The following is a 14,307-nucleotide window of genomic DNA, read 5'->3' on the forward strand; positions in this document are numbered from 1 at the left end:
GCTGTTCTGGTTGCCCCATTACAGGAAGGATGTGGAGGGTTTGGAAAGGGTGCTGAGGACGTTCGCAAGAATGGTGCCTGGACTCGTAAATTCATAAATTCTATGAGCAGAATTAGGCCATTTGGCCCATCAAGTCTACTCCGCCTCTGAATCATGGCTGATCTATCCTTCCCTCTCAACCCCATTCTCCGGCCTTCTCCCATCATTAAGCCTGACACCCGTTCTAATCATAAATGTATCAATCTCGGCCTTAAAAATATCCATTGACTTCGGCTCCACAGCCTTCTGTGGACGATTTCCACAGATTCACCACCCTCTGACTAAAGATGTAGGGGCTTTTAAATTCCCTTGAAAGGATTAAAATATTAGGGGATATAAAGTACAGGGAGAACTACATGGACAAACTTAGATTGTTTTTTCTGGAACCCCCCCCCCTCCCACCCAAGGTTGCCATGAGACCTGATAGAAGTATCTAAAATTATCAAAGGCATAGACAGGGTAGACAGTCAGAACCTTTTTCCCAGGATGGAAAAGTTAAATACCAGAGGGCACAGCTTTAAGATGAGAGGGGCAACGTTTAAAGGAGTTGTGCTGGGCAAGCATTTTACACCGAGGGTGGTGTGTAGCTGGAACATGCTGACTGGGATGGTGGTGGAGGCAGATACGATAGTGGCATTTAAAAGACTTTTGGATAGGCACGTGGATATGCAGAGAATGGAGGGATATGGGTTATGTGTAGGCAGATAAGAGTTGGGCTTGGCATCATACTCAGCACAGACATTGTGGGTACTGTTCTATGTTCTTTGTCCCAGCCAAAGGGGCAACTGTTCTGGCATACGATGGATCATAAAAGCAGGCCTGGCACCATTTGGATTTAGTGAGAGGTCTCAATGTATGAAATAAATTCTTGTGGATGAAAGTACGCAGCGAAAGATATGACGTAGTTTGTGGCTTTGGGGACTTCCTAGATTATTCCCTCTCTTACCCACCATTCCTCTGTCTAAATCATAGAGTCAACATGGAAACAGGCCCTTCAGCCCTACTTGTCCAAGATGCCCCATCTACACCAGTCCCACCTGCCCCCGTTTGGCCTATATCCCTCTAAATATTACCTGTTCAAATGCCTCAACAACCTCCTCTGGCTGCTTATTTCACATACCCACCACCATCTGTGTGGAAAGGATTGCTTCTCGGGCTCCTATTAAATTTTTCCCACTCATCTTAAACCTATGTTCTCTGTTTCTTTATTCCCCTACTCTGAGTAACAGACTCTGTGCATTTGCCCTATATATTCGCCTTATGATTTTATACAAGAGCATCCTCCTGCATTCCAAGGAATAAAGTCCTCGCCTGCCCAACCTCTCCCTGTAGCTCAATAGACAATAGGTGCAGGAGGAGGCCATTCGGCCCTTCGAGCCAGCACCGCCATTCAATGTGATCATGGCTGATCGTTCTCAATCAGTACCCCGTTCCTGCCTTCTCCCCATAACCCCTGACTCCGCTATCCTTTAGAGCTCTATCTAGCTCTCTCTTGAATGCATTCAGAGAATTGGCCTCCACTGCCTTCTGAGGCAGAGAATTCCACAGATTCACAACTCTCTGACTGAAAAAGTTTTTCATCATCTCAGTTCTAAATGGCCTACCCCTTATTCTTAAACTGTGGCCCCTTGTTCTGGACTCCCCCAACATTGGGAACATGTTTCCTGCCTCTAATGTGTCCAACCCCTTAATAATCTTATACGTTTCGATAAGACTTTGAGTTCTGGCAGCTTTCATCTGCCAAATTTCTCTAACCATTACGACTTTCATTACTTAATCCCTTTCATTACTTAATGGCAGAGGACAAGTAAAAGCAAGTGATACATGTGAAAATGTTTGTTTTTTTAAACAAAAAGTTGGCATTGACTGAGTGAGCAGAGCCAAATTCTGTTTCAAATCTCATTTAAAAATTACAATCAATTTGTCAGAATTCATTATGCATCAAAATATCTATCGCTTGCACTCATCAATCAAAACAGAATTTATCAGCTTTCTTTTATACCCCCACATGGTGGAGTTAAATGTGATTCTTTGCACCTGTGGCTTGTTCTTGTGTGAAGTATTTAACAGTGAAAAGCATCTTAACCGGGGAGTAATGGATATTCTCCACTGGCTGCTCGTTTCATATACCCACCACCCTCTGTGTGGAAAAAGTCGCTCCTCGGGTTCCTGTTAAATTTCGCACCTTACCCTTCCACAACTCTCGTTTCCCCCCCAACCCCGACTCTCAGCCTGAAGAAGGGTCTCGACCCGAAACGCCACCCGTTCCTTCTATCCAGAGATGCTGCCTGTCCCGCTGAGTTACTCCAGCATTTTATGTCTATCATTAATGGATCGCCTGAAGTGATTTCAAACCAACGGTGCCTTGGAGGAACGTGGAGGATGCTGTTATAAATGAACAGAACAAAATAACAGCGTTGAGTTTATATCCATATTTCCATTACTTTTGTAATGTACCCGCAGCTTGTCACATAATGGTGAGGTGGGTGGTGGGTGGTGTGGGGGGGGGGGGGGGAGGGGAGTGATAGTGAGAGGAAAGGCCTGTTTCCATGCTATATGACTCTATTTTGCAGATGGAAACAAAGTGCTGGAGGAACTCAGCAGATCAGGCAGCATTTCTGGAGAAAAATGGATGGGCAATGTGAAGGTTTGGGACCATTCTTCTGACCCTTCTCATGAAGAAGGGTTCTGACCTGTAACAAGAGCCATCCTTTTTCTCCAGAGATGCTGCCTGACCCCCTGAGTTACTCCAGCGCTTTTTGTCTGTCTGTGGTTAAAAACCAGCATCTGGAGTACTTTGTTTCTGCATTCTGCCTCTATTCTTCCTTGTGCTTGCTTTTCACCCTCTCCTATGCTTAAACTGGAGAGAGTGAAAAGCAAGTCCTAGAGTCACACAAGCCCAAGAGAATATGACTCCCAACATTTGCCTCTTGCTGAAATCTGTTCCCGTTCAGCACAAACTAAAACATAGCAACTATCCTCAAAACCAAGGCAGTGCACAACACAGACACTGGGCTGTCTTTTGTGTGATAGGGGCAGAATTGGGCCATTCAGCCCATCAAGTCCACTCCGCCATTCAATCATGGTTGATCTATCTTTCCCTCTTAACCCCATTGTCCTGCCTTCTCCGTATAACCGCTTATACCCGTACTAATCAAGAATCTATCAATCTCTGCCATAAAAATATCCATTGACTTGGCCTCCATAGCCGTCTGTGGCAATGAATTCCACAGATTCACCGCCCTCTGACTAAAGAAATTCCTCCTCATCTCTTCTCCGATAAGTCATAGCAAATGTAAAGGAAGAATAATCATGCCCAGTGGGGCAGCTGGTAGTTCTGCTGCCTCACAGCATCAAAGATGCAGGTTTGATCCTGACCTTGGCTGCTGTCTGTGTGAAGTTTGCAAGTTCTCCCTGTCACTTGGTGGGTTTCACCTGGCTGCTCCCAAGGACATGTAGGTTTGGAGGTTAATTGGTGTCTGTAAATTGCCATTAGGCATGCGAAGGGTGGATGCAAAAGTGGGATAACGTCAAACTAGTGTGAAACGGGGTGATCAATATTCGGTGTGGTCTCGGTGGGCCAAAGGGTCTGTTTCTGTGCTGCATAAATCAATCAATCTGCTAAGGATAATGGGTGGTCTGAACATCCTAGTGGTCCAGCAATAGTTTTATTTGGACACCGTTTTTCTTCATGTGGGAGAGACAAGGAACTGCAGATGTGGGAATCCTGAACAAAACACAATGTGCTGGAGGAACTCAATCAGTCAGGCAGCACTAGGGTTGCCAACTGTCCCGTATTAGCCGGGACATCCCGTATTTTGTGCTAAATTAGTTTGTCCCGTACGGGACCGCCCTTGTCCTATATTAGTAGGGTTGCCAACTTCCACACTCCCAAATAAGGGACAAAGGGTGACGTCACCGCCCCGCGCCCCACATGACCTCACCCAGCCAGCGGCCATGTGCTCCCGCTCCACCAATGGCGACCGCCCGGGCCGGGAGGCCGCCATTGGTGGGGAGCGTGTGGCCGCTGGCTGGGTGAGGTCACGTGGGGCGTGGGGTGGTAACGTCACCTTGTCCCGTATTTGGGAGTGAGGAAGTTGGCAACCGTAGGCAGCACCTTCAGAGGGAACGGACTGAGGACATTTTGATTCGGGATCACAATGTTTAGTTTACTTTAGAGATGCAGCGTGAAAGCAGGCTCTTCGATCCAACCTAGTCCAGGCCGACAATCGATCACCCATTCATGCTAGTTCTATGTTATCCCACTTTTACTTGCTATACACTAGGGGTTATTTACAGAAGCCAATTAACCTACAAAACCGCACGTCTTTGGGATGTGGGAGGAAACCGGAGAAAACCCAGGAAAAACATGCAAACCCCACACAGACAGCACCCGAGGTCAGGATCGAACGGGGGTCCCTGATGCTGTGAGGCAGCAGCTCGACCAGCTGCGCCAATGTGCCATCACAATGTTGGAATTGTGTCAAACTGCAACCTAATGTTTTTAAATGAATGCAAAGCAAAAAGTTCAGCAAGATAGTTAGCCAGAAAAATAATAGACATGCCAGTTAAAAATTAGCTGGAAAGCTTGACTTTAATCCTCTCAAGGGATGCGGGTGATGTTGGCACGGCCAACGTTTAATGCACTTGCCGTTGATTGGGGCTGATTGCAGTGTGTAAAAAGATGTTGCCCTCAACTCTGATTAATCTCAAAAATGAACTGCCAGAGAAAACATACATTTCAACAAATGCTCTCTCCTTTGAATGAGAACACCAGATTGAAGGTCCCATCACTCGCGCAAAGTCCATGTCCTGCAACCTCTTTCTTTTCCCATCCAGCTTGATCTGGAGAATCATAAGGTCGTAAGGGATAGGAGTAGAATTAGGCCATTCGGCCCATCAAGTCTACTCCGCCATTATGTCATGGCTGATCTTTCTCTCCCTCCAAACCCCATTCTCCTGCCTTCCCACCATAATCCTTGACATCCGTACTAATCAAGAATCTATCTATCTCTGCCTTAAACATATCCACTGACTTGGCCCCCACAGCCTTCTGTGGCAAAGAATTCCACAGATTCTGAGTGAAGAAATTTCTCATCTCCTACCTAAAAGATCGTCCTTTAATTCTGAGGCTATGACCTCTAGTCCTCGACTCTCCCACTAGTGGAAACATCCTCTCCACATCCACTCTATCCAAGCCTTTCACTATTCTGTACGTTTCAATGAGGTCCCTCCTTCATTATTCTAAATTCCAGCGAGCACAGGCCCAGTGCCGACAAACGCTCATCATGGGTTAACCCACTCATTCTTGGGATCATTCTTGTAAACCTCCTCTGGACCCTCTCCAGAGCCAACACATCCTTCCTCAGGTATGGTGCCCAAGATTTCTCACAATATTCCAAATGCGGCCTTACCAGTGCCTTGTAGAGCCTCAGCATCACATCCCTGTGCTCGTATACAAACCTCCTTGAAATAAATGCTAACATTGAGTTTGCTTTCTGAGAGTGCTCTTGGCCTTGACTGCTTTTAATTTTAGTTTTAGTCTGTGTTAGGGTGTCCCGAAACGTCACCCATTCCTTCTATTCAGGGATGCTGCCTGCCCCCGCTGAGTTACTCCAGCATTTTGTGTCTATCTTCAGGTGTAAACCAGCAACTGTAGTTCCTTCCTACACATAATGCGCTTAGATTAGTTTAGAGATACAGCGCGGAAACTATCCCTTCGGCACACCGAGTCCGCTCCGAACAATGATCCTTCTATAACCAGTTCTATCCTACACACACTAGGGACAATTTACAATTTTACCGAAGAGCCAATTAACCTACAAACCTGTAAGTCATTGGAGAGTGGGGGGAAACCGGAGCACCCGGAGAAAACCCACGCGGTCACAGGGAGAACATACAAACTCCTTACAGACAGCACCCGTGGTCAGAATCGAACCCGGGTCTCTGGCGCCGTAAGGCAGCAGCTCTACTGCTGCGCCACCGTGCCGCCCTTTTTATACCCTTGTATGATGATAATTATTGATAACAATATATTTGGAAAATATGTGGGCAAATGGGTTTAGACAGTTGTAAAATAGTTTTACCATACAGTAAAAAGCAATCCCAAAATAAACCAGGATTCGTCTAAATTCTAAAATATGTAATGATTAGCAGGTACTGAAATGTTCTAAAATTAAGCAGCAGCTTGTCTTTCTGCTTGGGCTTATTGTCAGATTTCACTGCGCTCAACTCTGTGAGGCAGTGAAGGATAAATGTTGTTTGCACAGCATTATTGTATTTTTTCTCTGCAACATTTGACACTTGATAAGTCTGATTCTCACCAGCTGCAACAGGAGGTGAACTTTGTTGACTGTACACTGTGTAATATTGCAGTAACTGGCTCCATTAAGTGCTCTGTAACACCATCAAATAGCCCCAGCGAGACTGCTATCAACTAAAAACAGGCACTGTTTTGGGGGTTTCTGATCTCTGTTCACACAACCAACATGTGGAGTTCCCCAGGTGAAATACTCAAGGTACCAAGAGACCTGGGAATGCATCAATAGAGAGTTGTCGAGTCACACAGCACGGAAACGGGCCCTTTGGCCGAGCCAGTCCGTGCTGACAAAGAGGTTTTTAGTTTAGTTTAGAGATACAGTGCGGAAACAGGCCCTCCGGCCTACCGAGTCCGCATCAACCAGCGATCCCCGCTCATTAACACAAACCTACACACGCAAGGGGCAATTTACACTTCCGTCGAGTCCACAAACCTAAGACAATTAACAATATAAACCTGTACGTGTGGGAGGAAACCGAAGATCTCAGATAAAAACCCACGCGGTCACGGGGAAAAGGACAAACTCCGTACGGACGGCACCCGTAGTTGCGATCGAACCTGGGTCTCGGGCGCTGAAAGCGCTGTGAGGCAGCAACTCTACCGCTGCGCCACCGTGACCACCCTAACCGTGCACCATGCTCCATCTACGTTAGTCATATTTGCCCGCATTTGGTCCATGTTACTCGAAACCTTTCCCATCCATGTATCTCTCCGGGTGCTTTTCAAAAATGTTGTTATTGTACCTGCCTCAACTACCTCCTCTGACAGACACAGTCTGAAGAAGGGTCTCGACCCGAAACGTCACCCATTCCGTCTCTCCAGAGATGCTGCCTGACCTGCTGAGTTACTCCAGCATTTTGTGTCGACCTTCTATTTAAACCAGCATCTGCAGTTTTCTTTCCTCCCTTCTCTGGCAGTTCGTTGCATACACCCACCATCCTCTGATTGGAAAAAGTTGTCTGATCTTAACTATGTCTTCTGGTTCTTGAATTGCTTATCCTGGTTAAAAGACTCTGTGGTGTTAACCCTATCAATTCCCCTCATACCCGAATACAATGGGAATGAAGTGACTAAAGGACACTATGGACTTTTGACTTTACTTTAGAGACACAGTGTAGAAACAAATCCACGCCGACCAGCGATCACCCTGTACACTAGCACAATTTTACACACTAGGGTCAATTGTACCATTTTTACCCCAGCCAATTAACCTACAAACCTCTGGAGTGTGGGAGGAAATCAGAGCACCCGGAGAAAGCCCACGTGGTCACTGGGAGAACATGCAAACTCCGTACAGACAGCACCCGTGGTCAGGATTGAACCCGGGTCTCTTGTGCTGTGAGGCAGCAACTCTTGTGACACCCTGCTGGAACTTAAAATAGATCTGTACCCAGGACTGATGTGCCCCTACTGGTTAAGTAGAGGAATAAGGGGAGAAATTGCTGCAATATTGGTCTTAATTTTACAAAGCTCTCAATTCCGGACCTTTACCTGAGGGTCTATAAAGTGAAAACATCGTTCCATTCTGAGTGAGTGGAAGGAAACGCCTGACTGGCTTATGAATATTTCACTCATTATATAGTCATTTATTCTTCTTTCTTTCTTTTCTTAGATAAACAAGCAACAGCTCCAAACAGTCAAGGATCGATTCCAGGCTTTCTTGAATGGAGAGACACAGATCGTGGCAGACGAAGCTTTCATCAATGCTGTACAAAGTTATTTTGAGGTAACGGATGTTTTCCTATGGGGTTGACAGCGTGAGAACATTGGTTTTGCTGAATGTTCTGAGTTTTTCTGAAAATATAACTACCTTCACTTGAGTCAGTAAGATGTTGTTTCTATTCTATTATAAAGAATCACAGTTTAGTTTATTGTCACGTGTACTGAAGTACAGTGAAAAGCTTTTGTTGCGTGCTATCCAGTCAGCGGAAAGACAATACATGATTACAATCGAGCCAATTACAGTGTACAGGTACATGATAAGGGAATAACGTTTAGTGCAAGATAAAGCCAGCAACGTCCAATCAAGAATAATTCGAAGTAGATAGTAGACAATAGACAACAGGTGCAGGAGGAGGCCATTCGGCCCTTCGAGCCAGCACCGCCATTCAATGTGATCATGGCTGATTATTCTCAATCAGTACCCCGTTCCTGCCTTCTCCCCATACCCCTGACTCCGCTATCCTTAAGAGCTCTATCCAGCTCTCTCTTGAATGCATTCAGAGAATTGGCCTCCACTGCCTTCTGAGGCAGAGAATTCCACAGATTCACAACTCTCTGACTGAAAAAGTTTTTCCTCATCTCAGTTCTAAATGGCCTACCCCTTATTCTTAAACTGTGGCCCCTTGTTCTGGACTCCCCTAACATTGGGAACATGTTTCCTGCCTCTAACGTGTCCAACCCCTTAATAATCTTGTACGTGCTGGTGAGGCCAGGAACAGAGAGATAGAGGGTATGAATTTATGGCTGAGGGGCTGGTGCAGAGAGCAGGGATTTAGATTTCTGGACCACTGGGATCTCTTCTGGGCTAGGGGTGACTTGTACAAAAGGGACGGGTTACATCTTAACAGCAGGGGGACAAACATTCTGGCAGGCAGGTTTGCTAGTGCGACACCTGTGGCTTTAAACTAAGTAGTGGGGGGGAGGGGTTAACAAATTGTGAAGATGAGGTTAAAGGGAATACAGGAGATATTGCAGAAGACTCTCGGAAGAATGGGAACAGAAGTTCTAGAGGGGAAAAGAGATTAAGGGCAGGGCCATTTGTGACCGATGTGAGAGGGGAGGTAAATACAGAAGTTAAAGTGTTGTACTTAAATGCGCGTAGTATAAAAAATAAAGTGGATGAGCTTGAGGCTCAGTTAGTCATGGGCAAGTATGATGTTGTAGGGATCACTGAGACATGGCTACAAGAAGACCAGGGCTGGGAACTGAATATTCAGGGGTACACAACGTATAGAAAAGACAGACAGGTGGGCAGAGGGGGTGGTGTTGCTCTGCTGGTAAGGAATGATATTCATTCCCTTGCAAGGGGTGACATAGAATCAGGAGATGTTGAATCAGTATGGATAGAAATGAGGAATTGTAAGGGTAAAAAGACCCTAATGGGAGTTATCTATAGGCCCCCAAACAGTAGCCTCGACATAGGGTGCAAGTTGAATCAGGAGATAAAATTGGCGTGTCACAAATGTAATGCTACGGTGGTTATGGGAGATTTCAACATGCAGGTAGACTGGGAAAATCAGGTTGGAAATGGACCCCAGGAAAGAGAGTTTGTAGAGTGCCTTCGAGATGGATTCTTAGAACAGCTTGTACTGGAGCCTACCAGGGAGAAGGCAATTCTGGATTTAGTGTTGTGTAATGATCCTGATCTGATAAGGGGACTAGAGGTAAAAGAGCCATTAGGAGGCAGTGATCACAACATCATAAGATTTACTCTGCAAATGGAAAGGCAAAAGGGAAAATCGGAAGTGTCAGTATTACAGTATAGCAAAGGGGATTACAGAGGCATGAGGCGGGAGTTGGCCAAAATTGACTGGAAGGAGGCCCTAGCAGGAAGGACGGTAGAACAGCAATGGCAGGTATTCCTGGGAATAATGCAGAGGTTGCAGGATCAATTTATCCCAAAGAGGCGGAAAGACTCTAAGGGGAGTAAGAGACACCTGTGGCTGACGAGGGAAGTCAGGGACAGCATAAAAATTAAGGAGAGGAAGTATAACATAGCAAAGAAGAGTGGGAAGACAGAGGATTGGGACTCTTTTAAAGAGCAACAAAAGTTAACTAAAAAGGCAATACGGGGAGAAAAGATGAGGTACGAGGGTAAACTAGCCAATAATATAAAGGAGGATAGCAAAAGTTTTTTTAGGTACGTGAAGAGGAAAAAAATAGTCAAGGCAAATGTGGGTCCCTTGAAGACAGAAGCAGGGGAATTTATTATGGGGAACAAAGAAATGGCAGACGAGTTAAACCGTTACTTTGGATCTGTCTTCACTGAGGAAGATACACACAATCTCCCAAATGTTCTAGGGGCCGGAGAACCTAGGGTGATGGAGGAACTGAAGGAAATCCACATTAGGCAGGAAATGGTTTTGGGTAGACTGATGGGACTGAAGGCTGATAAATCCCCAGGGCCTGATGGTCTGCATCCCAGGGTACTTAAGGAGGTGGCTCTAGTAATAGTGGAGGCATTGGAGATCATTTTTCAATGTTCTATAGATTCAGGATCAGTTCCTGTGGATTGGAGGATAGCAAATGTTATCCCACTTTTTAAGAAAGGAGGGAGAGAGAAAACGGGTAATTATAGACCAGTTAGTCTGACATCAGTGGTGGGGAAGATGCTGGAGTCAATTATAAAAGACGAAATTGCTGAGCATTTGGATAGCAGTAACAGGATCATTCCGAGTCAGCATGGATTTACGAAGGGGAAATCATGCTTGACAAATCTACTGGAATTTTTTGAGGATGTAACTAGGAAAATTGACGGGAGAGTCGGTGGATGTGGTGTACCTCGACTTTCAGAAAGCCTTCGACAAGGTCCCACATAGGAGATTAGTGGGCAAAATTAGAGCACATGGTATTGGGGGTAGGGTACTGACATGGATAGAAAATTGGTTGACTGACAGAAAGCAAAGAGTGGGGATAAATGGGTCCCTTTCGGAATGGCAGGCAGTGACCAGTGGGGTACCGCAAGGTTCAGTGCTGGGACCCCAGCTATTTACGATATACATTAATGACTTAGATGAAGGGATTAAAAGTACCATTAGCAAATTTGCAGATGATACTAAGTTGGGGGGTAGTGTGAATTGTGAGGAAGATGCAATAAGGCTGCAGGGTGACTTGGACAGGTTGTGTGAGTGGGCGGATACATGGCAGATGCAGTTTAATGTAGATAAGTGTGAGGTTATTCACTTTGGAAGTAAGAATAGAAAGGCAGATTATTATCTGAATGGTGTCAAGTTAGGAGGAGGGGATGTTCAACGAGATCTGGGTGTCCTAGTGCATCAGTCACTGAAAGGAAGCATGCAGGTACAGCAGGCAGTGAAGAAAGCCAATGGAATGTTGGCCTTCATAACAAGAGGAGTTGAGTATAGGAGCAAAGAGGTCCTTCTACAGTTGTACCGGGCCCTGGTGAGACCGCACCTGGAGTACTGTGTGCAGTTTTGGTCTCCAAATTTGAGGAAGGATATTCTTGCTATTGAGGGCGTGCAGCATAGGTTCACTAGGTTGATTCCCGGAATGGCGGGACTGTCGTATGTTGAAAGGCTGGAGCAATTAGGCTTGTATACACTGGAATTTAGAAGGATGAGGGGGGATCTTATTGAAACATATAAGATAATTAGGGGATTGGACACATTAGAGGCAGGAAACATGTTCCCAATGTTGGGGGAGTCCAGAACAAGGGGCCACAGTTTAAGAATAAGGGGTAGGCCATTTAGAACGGAGATGAGGAAGAACTTTTTCAGTCAGAGAGTGGTGAAGGTGTGGAATTCTCTGCCTCAGAAGGCAGTGGAGGCCAGTTCGTTGGATGCTTTCAAGAGAGAGCTGGATAGAGCTCTTAAGGATAGCGGAGTGAGGGGTTATGGGGAGAAGGCAGGAACGGGGTACTGATTGAGAGTGATCAGCCATGATCGCATTGAATGGCGGTGCTGGCTCGAAGGGCTGAATGGCCTCCTCCTGCACCTATTGTCTATTGTCTATTGTCTAAGATCTCCTCTCATCCTTCTAAATTCCAGTGTATACAAGCCTAGTCGCTCCAGTCTTTCAACATATGACAGTCCCGCCATTCCGAGAATTAACCTAGTTCAGGACTGCTCTCTGGTTGTGGTAGGATGGTTCAGTCGCCTGATAACAGCTGGGAAGAAACTGTCCCTGAATCTGGAGGTGTGCGTTTTCACACTTCTATACCTTCTGCCTGATGGGAGAGGGGAGAAGAGGTAAAAGAATCACTGATGTTCAGGTGTCCATCTGCAGCTCATGTTCTATATGTATCATCAGATTCCTATTTTTGGAACTCTTCTGGGGCACCATGACAAGCAGTCAAGTCAAAGTTAGTTATAGAGCATAGAGAGAACATGAGAGCCACTTCAACTGAAACAGGCCACCCAATTCTTCATTGCTCTGAGCCTGTGCATTGAAGAGCCTGTCCCAGTTCCATGTTCTATTATCCAAATCCTGTCCTCATCAATAGTCGTTTATTCAATCAATAGTCATTTTGTCACATACACATAAATGTGTAGTGAAATGAAAAATTACCCGCAGTTCAACAATAAGACCAATAAGAATAATCAATAAAAATGCAATAACACATACAATCATAAACTAACACCAAACAAAAGCTTCCCCTCTCATAAGGTCATAAGTGACAGATGTAGAATTAGGCCATTTGGACCATCAAGTCTACTCTGCCATTTAATCATGGCTGATCTATCTCTCCCTCCTAACGATATTCTCCTGCCTTCTCACCATAATTGGATTTTAGAAGGATGAGAGGGGATCTTATCGAAACGTAGAAGATTATTAAGGGGTTGGACACGTTAGAGGCAGGAAACATGTTCCCAAATGTTGGGGGAGTCCAGAACAAGGGGCCACAGTTTAAGAATAAGGGGTAGGCCATTTAGAACGGAGATGAGGAAAAACTTTTTCACTCAGAGAGTTGTGAATCTGTGGAATTCTCTGCCTCAGAAGGCTGTGGAGGCCAATTCTCTGAATGCATTCAAGAGAGAGCTAGATAGAGCTCTTAAGGATAGCGGAGTCAGGGGGTATGGGGAGAAGGCAGGAACGGGGTACTGATCAAGAATAATCAGCCATGATCACATTGAATGGCGGTGCTGGCTCGAAGGGCCGAATGGCCTACTCCTGCACCTATTGTCTATTGTCTATAACCTCTGACACCCGTAATAGTCAAGAATCTATCTATCTCTGCCTTAAAAATATCCACTAACGTGGCCTCCACAGCCTTCTATGGCAAAGAATTCCACCGATTCGCCGCCCTCTGCCTAAAGAAATTCCTGTGATGATCTCTGGTCCTAGACTCTCCCACTAGTGGAAACATCGCCTCCACATCCACTCTATCCAAGCCTTTCACTATTCTGTATGTTTCAATGAGGTCCCACCCCCCCCCCCCCCCCCTCATTCTTTTAAACTCCAGCGAGTACAGGCCCAGTGCTGACAAACCCTCAATATAGGTTATCCTACTCATTCCTGGGATCGTTCTTGTAAACCTCCTCTCCATTCAGACGTTTGGTGACAGGCCCTCGGGCTCTCAAACCTTTCCCCCTCACACTGACATCCGCTCCTATGGTGGGTCGCTCATTGCCAGTGTCAGCTCCCTGCCCTGAGTAATGGTGCTAATTGATTTCTTTGCTATACGGAGAACCCCAGCTATGATTCAAGGCCTTTGAATTAACAAACCAAACCATCAGTCTATTGAAGACTACAAACTCCCAAAAAACTACAAACTACAAACTGCCGTGATTGCACTCGGGTTTTGGTTTAGTTTAGTTTAGAGTTGCAGCGCAGAAACAGGCCCTTCGGCCCACCGAGTCCACACTGACCAGCGATTTCCCCCCTCCCCCGGTTCACTAACACTATCCAACACGCACTAGGGACAATTTCCAATTACACCAAGCCAATTAACCTACAAACCTGCACATCTTTGGAGTGTGGGAGGAAACCGGAGCACCCGGGGAAAACCCACGCAGTAACAGGGAGAACGTGCAAACTCCATACAGACAGCACCCATAGTCAAGATTGACTAACAATGAACCTTTCCATAACTCCTTGAACATCGTCTGCTTTGATCTGTCATTTTCACACCTCACCCTTGCATATCTCCATTCTCCAACTCCCCTGACTTTCAGTCTGAAGCATGGGTCTCGACCCGAAACGTCACCTATTCCTTCTCTCCAGAGATGCTGCCTGACCCGCTGAGTTACCCCAGCATTTTGTGTCTA

At 45.8% G+C, this 14,307-nt stretch overlaps 1 protein-coding gene across 9 annotated transcripts in view; it reads left to right on the plus strand.

The window, feature by feature from the left end:
* The window catches only part of cadpsa (Ca2+-dependent activator protein for secretion a), a 316,059-nt gene that overhangs the window by 28,280 nt on the left and 273,472 nt on the right, over window positions 1-14,307 (plus strand). For all 9 annotated transcript variants that reach the window (XM_078414567.1, XM_078414568.1, XM_078414562.1 and 6 more), the window contains exon 3: window positions 7,971-8,084. In XM_078414567.1, the coding sequence (XP_078270693.1) occupies window positions 7,971-8,084 (114 nt within the window). The remainder of the gene's footprint in view (window positions 1-7,970; window positions 8,085-14,307) is intronic.

This window comes from Rhinoraja longicauda, chromosome 17, assembly GCF_053455715.1.
Source record: "Rhinoraja longicauda isolate Sanriku21f chromosome 17, sRhiLon1.1, whole genome shotgun sequence".
Taxonomy (NCBI): domain Eukaryota; kingdom Metazoa; phylum Chordata; class Chondrichthyes; order Rajiformes; family Arhynchobatidae; genus Rhinoraja; species Rhinoraja longicauda.